Below are 11,185 nucleotides of genomic sequence, written 5' to 3'. Positions count from 1 at the left end.
TGAAGAAAAAGTTTTAAGTTGAAAAGCAGTAAATCCCTCCGATTACCGTATCAACGGTCTAAAAACAGACATTATTCGTGCAAGTCTCTTCAGACGTGAATGAAACGGGGGCCAATCTACTGAATTCCGTTATAGAGCTTGCTTACTCTTTATTTGTAAGTTTAATTCATACTAATATTGTTTATAAGGGGGGGGGGGGGTAATCCTCATTTTGGGGAAAAGATTTTTTCTAGAATTGTGTCCTCATAGAGCCAAATAAAATTTTATTTCACAATCTAGAGGTGAACTATTTTGAAGCTGAGACTTTAGCTCATTTTTTTCTTTCAATAGTTTAGCACTTCTAGATTACATTTCTGGACTTGAGTAACATTTTCGAAAATTCCAAGACTAATACACCACTTTGACTTTAACCCCCTCCGCCCAAAATATACTGATATACGTACGCCTGTGGTTTTTTTTTAATTCAGTCGTCCCTCGGTATTCGCGGGGTTTACGTTCCGGAAGTGGAGGGGGGTCACCACGAATACAGAAAATCCGTGAATAACACAATCACGTTATGTTTCTTAGGCATCTAAATGCAGCACTTTCCAAATGAGACATGATATGGTAGCAGGCGTAGCTTCAGCAATGGCCGATAGAATTTCAAGTTCTTTTTCTTTTGATAATGTGTGATTGTAGATTCATTGATACCGTAATAACGGAGAACCGCAGCAATGAAGTGCTTCGTCAGTATTTTTCTTTCAATTTTTTTTCACTTTCAGGAACTTTTAAAACGTTTATTTAACACGTACAATTTATATTTTATTCCGATACGAAAATCAGCTCCTCAGCGGTGAAGAGACATGATGGGGAGAGACCGCAAATACCAATGGGGGTACATTTATTCAGACACTGAATAAAAATGCATGCCTACAATCCGCAGAAGCTAATTTCGATACTTTCGAAAGAAAATATCACCGTTAATGAGATGAAGTGAGAAGTTATCCATACACCTCGATGATGAAACCGTAATTTTTTTATGACCATCGTATCATTATGAAAATGATTGTTATTAGCGATAAATGTATACGTGATCGTTAAGCACAAATTATCAGTGTGGATCCATTATTTATGAAATCCCAGAATTACAGATTCCTCCTATATGCAGGGCCGTCTTAAGAGCATCATGGGCCCCCGGGTGAAATGATTTTTCTGAGGTCCTACCAGGCAAATTTTCGAAAATCTCAACCAGATCCCACTTTTGTGAGGGCCCCCTTTTCTCTTGAGTCCCCCGGGCCGGCCCATGCCTTAAGACGGCACTGGGGGGGAAGGGGTTTATTGTGTGTCCCCCCCCCCCCAACATCAAAGATTCGTGCGGGTGACACAATCTACCGGGTGCATAGCTACCAGCACGCTCCGCATTTTACTGGCAGACCGTTGATCCTAGAAGCATACTTCCAATTAGAAAAAGTATCAAAATGACGTGTAGAATTCAGATGCATCGTTCATGTTGCAAGGGGTTGTATAGTTATTGAAATAGAAAACTAGTGAGAAAGTTGTTACCCTGTCTCTCCTGAAGTAAAAAAAAAATTTCACTTTTCCAAGTGCAATATTCCTTGAGATATTTGAATTCAAAAAACGTAGAAATGTTTGGAAAAAAAATAGCATGGGGGTGTGTAAACGCAGGCGATTAATTTAAAAACGTATCAATGATGCCTATACTCCACCTATTTTGCCATAAAAATTCAAAATAAGTGTGAAGAAGTTAGAAAATTTGAATTTTTATAAGTCTTGTAAAGTTGGCTTTATTCACATTCATCAGTATGTGCAAATACACATTACCCACCAACCACAGTGGTTCTCAAAGTGTGTGTTGCGTCGTGCTGGCGATATTGATGTGTTCTTGTTCTCAGTGCTTTGAAAAGTAGTTCTTTTATTCTCTTCACTCCTGAGCCAAACGTGGCTCAGGCTTAAAGATATTTTTTTTGATTGATTTGTGTTTATTGAATGTCAAAATGTCCTTCAAAAAGAAATTTCGTTTTTTAAAAATTTGATTTATTAATTTCTGTTAATATCTTCACTAGGACCATTTGAGTTAGGTACACATTTGTGTACCTCAGATCTTGAAAATGAATCATAAAAACCATTTAAAACCTGTGGGTCCACATATGTGAAGTGAAGAGGTTATGTAGATGCAGGATATCTAGTAGAGAGACCAAGCTGTTCTGAACTCATTCTGACTCGAGGAGCCCATTTTGTATATAATTTCTATGGCGAAGCCCCCTGCAGGTTTTATTTTTATTCATCAAATTAACTAACTCATTTTCCTCGAGCGGCAGCAGAGCCGTGCGAGATGCACACGGAGCACTGGTTAAGAACCACTATACTAGACTGTTCTGCGGAGCTGCGGATGAACTTTGACAAGCACAAAGGAGCCGTGGGTAATAAAATTTTGAGAAGCGCTGTCCAATAAAATTTAGTCATTTCATTGACGATTTATCATACTTACCAATATACGTACAATACGAGATGGGGAATTATACATAATAACTGATGTAGAGTGACAAAAGTTCACAAATTTATCAAACTTACCAAAATAATCGCATAATAACCAGATTTATTACACTTACATATTGACATCATCATGTTCCCCCAGACCTTCAAGCCTATCTTCACTTATGAAGGGTTTAGACAACTGGCTTTTACAGAGTTGAATTTTTGTAAGCAAATTCTTCTGCCTCTGCAGGGAATCAAACCACCGCCCCCTTACAATCCGGGCTAGTGTGCTACTCTATAGTGGTAACAAATATTTTTCTTTCCTTATAGCAGTGTTCTTCAACCTTTTCACATCTGGGTACCGGTGAAAATAAGTTAGTTGAACAATTTTATAATAATTTCACTGACTAGCAGAAATGTAACAAATAATTGGTAGACTTTACAACAGCCAAGACAAATAAAAAGCAATGTTGAGGCAGTATTTTATGTATTAAATCTAAAATTATTGTAGCAGCTAGAGCGATGATTCCCAATGTGGGGCCCATGTCCCCAGAAGGGGGCAATTTGAGTTTTTTTTGTTAGGACTTGGAACTTTGCAAAATCCATACCATATTTATATCAGTTCAAATTTACACTTTTAAACAATTGCTTTTGATGACTTCTTTCTTTTAATTTTTCCCTCAGTGTTTTCTTTGGAAGTGGTTTAACCAAGAGTGCTTAACGTTTCGTGTTTGGGCAATTTGTGCCAATTAAATGAAGTGCACGGACCCGCTGTGTCAATAAAAAGAAGAAATATCTAAACCATAAATCCCTTTACAATATAATATTCGGTATGTAGCAATATAAAAGCAATTGTTATTTCATCCAGGCTCATAGAGCTCCTGGAGTCTCTCCAAGGACCCGTGGTTAGCATGTTCTGAGATATGGGGGGGGGGGCAGCGTCAAAGTTAGAGTCGTCTGATCTAATGTGTATATATGAATCAACATTATCATGCCCCCCCCCCCCCCATGGTGGTTAGGAACTGCTGGTTTTAATTAAGAATAACTTTTTGGTTGCCTCACACAAATGTGAATAGGACTACTTTTTCATTAACAAGAATTTTAAGAAATGGAAGTGGGGCAGGATTGGAAAATTTAAGGATAAAATATATAAAGCAAAGAAGTTTTTACATAACAGAAAAAAACGGTCATGGAACTATGAATTTTCACTGGGGGGAGCGGTAACCCTAATGACAAAAATTCTAGTTATGGTCCTGGCAGGGGGAAATGGCCTAAAAAAAGGTGAACCACTGAGCTAGATGAATTGGGCAAAATGTTTCTGCAGATCGGTGGTTGAAGAACACTACCTTTGAGTATATAAAATTTTAAGTCCAAGTATCCTCACGATGAATTTTTATGGTACATGCACAGGCTGTCTTAACACATGGCCCTGGGCCATGTACGGAGGGGGGGGGGAAACTATTATTCCCTAGAATAAATATGTCAATATTGATATGCAGGTACTTCTAGCCAGGTAGAACATAATTTTGCCTGAGGGGCCAACATGATGCTGTTAGCCTAAGGTACATGATGGAAATATAACTAGTAAAGTAACAAAAACTGACAACCATGAAATAAAGTATAAAAGTTGTTTTATTGTATATTGCAAAGTTTTGCCTGAAAAAATATGTAGGTATATTTATATATGTACTTCTCTCGCTAAGTATGATTTATGAAGGCCAGCCCCAAGCGGGCTCTCCCCTCTCATTCAAAGTAGTTAAGTCGTAATAAAATTGCACAGCATCAACAGTGCCGATCCCTTTTAATTTTCCAGCATTTGGCACGATTCCAACTTCCGTGAAACCAAGCCGTCGGCAAATCTTGAGTGACCCAGTGTTGGATGCATATACCAGGTTGAAAAAACTTCCTTCGTAACCCAGATCCTTTGCTACACGAAGGTATTTTTTGAAGAGTAACTCACCTATGCCTTGTTTCCTGTACTTAACGTTGACTAAAAATCCAGCATTACAGATGTGAGAAGATCTACCAGGGAAGTTTGGCTTCACATAAAATGATCCAAGAACATCCTTGCCATCATCACTTCGTAGTACAAAAGCATCGTGTGAGAGGTAGTAGTCCTTGAAGTGGGTTTCTTCCATCTCCGACTGGGGATATGTTTGGCCTTCGTCCACAGCATGTTTCATCATGGAATACACTGCATCAAATTCAGAATCCTTAAACCAATCGAAAACTACCTTCTGCTTTGTACTTTGGATCTCAAGCTCCATGGGAAGGTACGGCAGATTGCGCTTCTGCCCAGGTCGTCTGGAAACAACATATGCCATTATTCCTGAAAATGAAATGAAGAAATGAAAAACAAATCTTGATACATGATAACGTACAATGAATACTGCTGAAAAGCTTCTGGTATTGAAACAAAGCATTGTTTCATATGAATATGAAGTAGAACCTTGATTATTCGGTTTAGACACTGAATACAAATTAAGTACATTATATTGCCAAAGGTCTGTCCTTTTTGGAGTTTCAAGTTGAATTTCTAGAGAAATACAGGGAACAGTCACATAAACCCTGTTTGCACTTACAATCTCCAGCGAAAATTTAGTCACGAGTGTATTTAGAGGACTGACAAAATATTAAATAAGAAAAAAGGTTTTTGATCACCCCTGTATGATAAAAAACTGCAAATGATTTGTAACGTTCACAAAATATTGTACCAACTTTGTGTAATACTTGTGTGCATTTTGGTGAGAATAGCACATATATTCACAAAGAAATTAGATGTTTTCTCTAAAAATTCCAATTTTCATCGTATGTTTTTTGTTTATAACAAGCAGAGTTTACATCAAATTTTTATGAAATTCACAGAAATCTGGGACTATACATGAGACACGATGTGTAGAAATTTAAGAACTTGATAATTTCTTATTTGATGGGATATAAATATTTTTAGTAAATAACTTTTAATTTTGCATATGCAGGAAATATATATATTTAAATTTTTCATAATTTGGTTACCAGATATAAAATGGAACTTATATAAAAATTCCAGTTGGATGTCGTGAAAGTTTAGAAAGATGTATGTGATATCAGGAGCTGTAATTTAAGTTACTGGCTGAAAGTACCTTGATGATAAGGGATTTTTCACAAATTGGTATTTCGATATGCACTACATAATCAAGATTTTCAAACTAAATAATCAAATAACATTTAATATAATCGGAATACCAATTGATGCAGTTAATATTATTTTTAAAAAAATAGTTGTTCCTTTCAGTGAAATTCTTCAGTTAACAAACTACCATATGTATATCACAGAATCAGTAAGTAATGTAGGAGGAAGAATCTGGGGGAACCCCCTCATTCCCCCACCAGCTATGGCCTTATCTCAAAATGACCAACCCTAGTAGTTATGACTGAGTTTGACTAATTAGGACATGTTAATCGACTCCGTAATTGCAAAAGATGTGGTTTTTTTAAGTCTGATAATTTTTTTTTTCTTATTCAGGTTCTGCGATTAGGATGAAGACATTTTGAAAGACTAAGAAGATGTGTTTAGTAATGGTACCCACTCTTAATATCCTTTGATTTTGATATAGATGTTATGATATGTGAGCATTCTTACCCATCAGAAAATTAAGCATTTCAATGTGAATGTAAATCAACTGATCACTCTGATTGGAAACGCATGATTTGTGTGTTCTACTGTGCACTGTGGGTATTTACAAGTTAAATTCTGTTTGTCCGCTTTTCTGTTGTGTTTTTGGTAAGAATTAAAAAAAAGTCATGTTTAGAGGTCTTGCCATTGATTTTGTGTGCTGGAATATCATTGGAGAGATAAGAAATAAACAAGATTGTGGTACTGCACGCTATCTGACAACTTGTAAATGTTTTTTATGATGCAAGTAATGATTACATATGGCAGGGCTTGACAAATTGTAAAAAAACTTGGGCGCCAGCTGAATTTCTTAGGAGCCAAGCATATTTATTTTTAATAACCACGGTCCAATTTTTTTTACTCTTGTAAGACTTGAACTCATTTATGTTGGTAGACAGACTGACATAAATTTCAAACCACTTCTGTTGTTCTCAAACTTTAATTTCCTAATGCCACATAGGAAATTTTAGGTGCCAATATAAATGTTTTAGTCGCCATAACAACCTAGTGCTGGGGATTTGTCAAGCCCTGGTATATGACAGAGGTATACTGTGTCGTAGACACAGGCACATTAGGGAGGCCTACACCAATTATCAGCCATCTTCTCAAGAGTATACACAGGGAAAAGGGTGTTTTATATTTTATATGAATGAATTATTGGGGGAGGGTGCTGTGCTCCTTCTGAAAATTTATTTGAAGGGAGGAGGGGGGGGGGGAGCTCGAGTATCCTTAGACCTTAGGCATAACACGTAGAGGCATGAATATGTCTTTTTTTTTTAAATATGTATTTTGATGGACCATCATGATCAGGAACATATGCTGGATCAACCTTTGGAAGGAGCACAAAAATTCTCATTCCAAGAAATTTTGAGTTGCCACCCTTCAAAAAGCATTTAAATTAACAGAAATTGGTTAATTTTGCATTAAATGCTATTTTCTTTCTATATTTCAAGTTTTTCACTGAAGCAATTTTTGGGCGGCTTCAGGATCCCCCGCCCCTTTTCGTGTGCCTCGGATCATGATGTAGCATAACAAATCTGGTACCTTAACTCAGGTGCATTCACATGAATTACATACTGTGGGTTTTTTGCCTTAACAAGGTCTATATTCATTGATTGCAAATTTTAACTGCATGTATTTGTCTTAAATATCAAGCATTTAAAATATGATCTGTTTTCATGATAATACTGCAAAACTCATCTTTGCACTCAATCTCAAAGATGGTATTCACATGAATGAGGTACCATTCCTTTTGTCTGAAAACCTATCCATAGATACTACTAAGTTTTGCTTGCACTGTGCAATTTCCCTGAGATATAAGATATTATATATATTATATATATATATATATTATATTCCCGGTGATATATATATATATCACCGATTCAAAATGTGATTAAATTTGATCATATGACTCAATTATTTGATTTTACAATCAGTTTTAGTACTCAATTCTAAAAGCATATTAATGACAAAATGATCATATTGTGTTCTGGAGAAAAAAAGTGGGTTCTTGGGGAAATAAAATTCAAAAATTGGCAGCTCTATCCTTGAATTAACCTGAACCTTGAACATTCTAGACTCTACTGCCAACAATAAAATCATGAAAACCGCTGCAATCCTTTGTGGACACCCTGTATATATTTAATATGGTACTTTTTACAGGTTATTAAATTATCTCCCTGGAAAAGCTTGCATGTGCACTCCCTCTCTCCAATCAACTCCCCTTTTATTATTATTATTCAAAATTAGTAATCATTAAATTTTGTTTTTCTTTTTTCACATAGACCTGTTGCGACCGATAATAAGATGTTTCCATTTACCTTTTCAGTCACAATTTTTCGGATAAAAATGTTAAAAAAGAGAAGAAGCGTTAATTTTCAAATACAATTCCGTTTTGCAGCAAAAAAAACACTTACCCTGAAACGCACTTTTTCGTTGTTAAGATTTGAATGCCGATAAAACGTGATAAAATATGTATAAGTCGTAAAAAAAATTCTCTGATCTTTAGACGGCCTTGACATTCATTCTCTCTCATCTAAAAGTAGGTATCCAGATGAAATTATTGACAATTTTTTTTTTATTACTGTGGGTGATAAAAAATTTGTTTTGTCTTATTTTTTTAATTTTGGGGAAAAAATTGTAATAAATCGCATATTTTTCACTGGGGGGGGGGGGCTTTGTCTGCACTCAGTGGCACTCACGGATTCTTTCACCATTTTTTTTTGCCTCGCAGTCCCCGGAGTCAGTTTTTCAAAAATTGGCTTTAAAAAATAACCACGTTTCATTTGATTGCGAATGAGTGCAAAAAAATTTCGTGTAAATCGATTAATTTGTTTTCTTAAAATAAAAGAATGAATTAATTATTGTGTAAATCAAGGATGAAGCGAGGGGCTCCCCATGGCCCCCACATCCTGAAGCAGGGCCCCTTGGCTGGGATGTTTTACGGGCCCCCCGACCAGACTTTCACGGGGCCCCCTTTATGATGAATTTATAGCTTGAAAAAAACAAAAAAAAATGATCAAAATCCTCCCGGGCCCCAGGGCTGGAGCCTTGTGGGGGCCATGGGGCTCGCCACCCCACCTGAAATATGAGAAAATGACCGAAAAAGAAGGCCAAATCTATTGTTCTATCACTTTGCTTTGCCCCCCCCCCCCGAACGAAATTTCTGGAAACAGGCCTGGTGTAAATCTTAGGGTCGTATTCACCGACATGGTTTAAACCTGTAGTTACAATTTTTGGATAAGAGATCAACATCGATTGGTTAAAACCCTGAATTTAACCAATCCGTGTCGATCTCTCATCAAAAAATTGTGGCTATAGCTTAAACTAGAACTACTTAATACGTATATGAAGGCGTCTTAGCTTAAACCATGTCGGTGAATATCGCCCTTAGAGGAGAAAATTTCTTCTCAATGGTGCAAATGTATACAAAGAAAAACAATTCAAACTCGATTTTTTCAGATTGCAGTTTAAACTGCAATCTGACAAACTCCAAATTTGGAGTTCATCCTTAAGATAAAAAAAACATCATAAAACTACTACTCTAAAAATTCCAAAGCCGCTCTTCTTAATGCAGCTTTGAAAAATTCTGAAATTTTGCAGAAATGTTCACCCAACATTGTGTTAGTATAAAATGAATCTCTGATTTTTTTTTTTATAATAGGAAAAGCAATTTATCAGTGGGAAGTATTTAAAAAAAATGTTGAATTCATATTTTTAAATTAATATATATTTTTTCAAACTTTAAAAATTAATGAAACTAACGAATAGTTAGATATCCAAGTTCGAGGTTCATTTTACTAACACATGTCGAATAAATATTTCTATAAACTTCCAGAACTTTCGGTGCAGTAGATGAACTCAAAAACTGCCATCTGAAAAAATCGCTTTCTTATTAAAAGTGTTTTTTCCTTGTTCATACATTTATATGTACATGACTTCTTTCTTTTATTTTAAAAGAACAAATTAACCGATTGACGCGAAAGTTTTTGCATTTGACTTGCAAATTGAGTAATTTGCGACAGATCGACTTTAGGCAGCGCCATCTTTAGCTATAGAAGGTGTTGTTTAACGGAACGGATTAATTCGTATTACATTGATTCCTACGGGAAAAATTATTTCGGTTTGCGTAAAATTCTGTTTACGAATGGACTTCGGGAATGAATTGAGTTCGTAAATCGAGGGTTGACTGCCCCTTCATTGTCGAATTTTAATCAACAACAGGAGGTATTGGAGAACGAATCGCGCGCGCGGAAGATTTTTTTCCCTGCGAACTCGGTAGAGAAGGATAGAGCGATCAGTATGGCTGTCTCGAGACGCTATTGGCTGCTTCTATCTGTCAATCCCCGATTTTACTACAACCTGTTGGTGTTGTGTGTGTTTCCATGTGTGTGTAGACATTGACCTTTTTTTTATTTTTGTTATTGGATTTTTTGAATGATCGCGTGTTGCCGTGTAATGCGACGAGTGTCTGTCCATTAGGTTATCCCTCCTTTTTCCTCCTCTTCTCTGATTTGTATGCTGTAGTTGGAGTTGGGAAGTCATCATAATACAATTGGTAGGGAAATGTGATGTTAATGTTAGTCACGTTTGTTTGCAATCTTGAATGACATGTCACTATGCACTGTATGTTGTAACAATCTTAATTGAAAATTATCTGATAAATCGCATTTGTTTTGTGCAGTTTTCTACAATTTTAAGTCTGTGAAAATGTTTGTCTGCTCTTCGAAATTCATCTTAACGCCTTTATTTGAGGGATGTTTTTGATAAAATGCATATTGTTAAAAAATTAATCAAGTCATTTCTGATGAATTGTGTCAAAGTACAATATTTTCAATTCAAAATTGTATCTATCACAAACAAATCATAGAGAGTAGAGTGTAACTTTGGTTTTGGAGCCTAAGTGGTGAACACATACACGCATGCTTTTATATCAAATCAAACTTGCCCCATAAGAAATAATGTAAACTTGGATGATTTGTTATAAAATTATTCATTTACATAAAAATGATAACAGCATTTCAAAAATAACACAACACAATAATAGTATTATACAATAACACCATATAATGTAATTATACAAATTTACCTACAGTAATTGACGAGAGAAAGAGAAGAGGACAGTTGTTTAAGATGATTTATGGGCTCACTGATACCTTTTTTTTGTGTGGCTTCAAAAAAGGAACCAATGCAATGAGATGCTTTTATTTATATGAGATATCTTGTTTTTGAGGATATCATGTAAATTTGAAATTGCATTGTTGTTGGATAGATTCATCTCTCACACTCCTACAGTTAAATTTAGGTGGTTCTTTTCTAAAAAATTTTGTTCGGCTTCTCTCACATTTTGTACATTTTTATAATCTCATTTGAACCAAGGGATTCAATTCAATTTTATTCATCACAATGGAAAAAACATCATTGGCTTTTCAGAGCGTTGATAAAAGGAGATTTCTCCTAAATTCTTTCTTTGTCTTCCTCAAACAGGATTGTGCCATAAGCTCCTGTGTTGATGCACGCAAGGAAGATTCATTAGTTCATCTGTGGTCAGCT

The 11,185-nt window shown here is 35.7% G+C and overlaps 3 protein-coding genes across 5 annotated transcripts in view; 2 read left to right on the top strand and 1 right to left on the bottom strand.

The window, feature by feature from the left end:
- IleRS-m (Isoleucyl-tRNA synthetase, mitochondrial) overlaps positions 1 to 6,265 on the top strand; it is an 81,256-nt gene extending 74,991 nt beyond the window's left edge. The window contains exon 24 of the mRNA XM_089232115.1: positions 5,981 to 6,265. The gene's annotated coding sequence lies outside the window, so the exon portion shown is untranslated. The remainder of the gene's footprint in view (positions 1 to 5,980) is intronic.
- Positions 4,090 to 8,293, bottom strand: LOC149085725 (uncharacterized). Of its 2 annotated transcripts, none has more exons than XM_089232118.1 (2): positions 8,050 to 8,293; positions 4,090 to 4,804 (listed from the first exon to the last, which is right to left on the bottom strand). In XM_089232118.1, the coding sequence occupies exon 2, from the start codon at positions 4,797 to 4,799 to the stop codon at positions 4,185 to 4,187; it is 615 nt and encodes a 204-aa protein (XP_089088244.1). In that variant the 5' UTR covers positions 4,800 to 4,804; positions 8,050 to 8,293; the 3' UTR covers positions 4,090 to 4,184. The 2 variants fall into 2 exon arrangements, with proteins under 2 accessions (XP_089088244.1, XP_089088245.1); XM_089232119.1 differs by having other exon boundaries at positions 7,954 to 8,059.
- Positions 8,294 to 9,971: 1,678 nt separating this feature from the next.
- Ccdc85 (coiled-coil domain-containing protein 85) overlaps positions 9,972 to 11,185 on the top strand; it is a 34,000-nt gene continuing 32,786 nt past the window's right edge. Inside the window, exon 1 of one of the 2 annotated variants that reach the window (XM_089232112.1) lies at positions 9,972 to 10,190. The gene's annotated coding sequence lies outside the window, so the exon portion shown is untranslated. The other variant, XM_089232113.1, reaches the window with a different exon arrangement.

The sequence above is a fragment of the Pholcus phalangioides genome, unplaced genomic scaffold (genome assembly GCF_987345545.1).
Source record: "Pholcus phalangioides strain wild (caught in Gottingen) unplaced genomic scaffold, Ppha-v1.0 ptg000005l_1, whole genome shotgun sequence".
Lineage (NCBI taxonomy): Eukaryota > Metazoa > Arthropoda > Arachnida > Araneae > Pholcidae > Pholcus > Pholcus phalangioides.
This window is presented reverse-complemented; position numbering and strand designations above follow the sequence as displayed.

What these genes read in the sequence shown, in the direction of transcription:
- LOC149085725 (XM_089232118.1), bottom strand. Translation starts at nt 4,799, where the DNA reads ATGGCATATGTTGTTTCCAGACGACCTGGGCAGAAGCGCAATCTGCCG.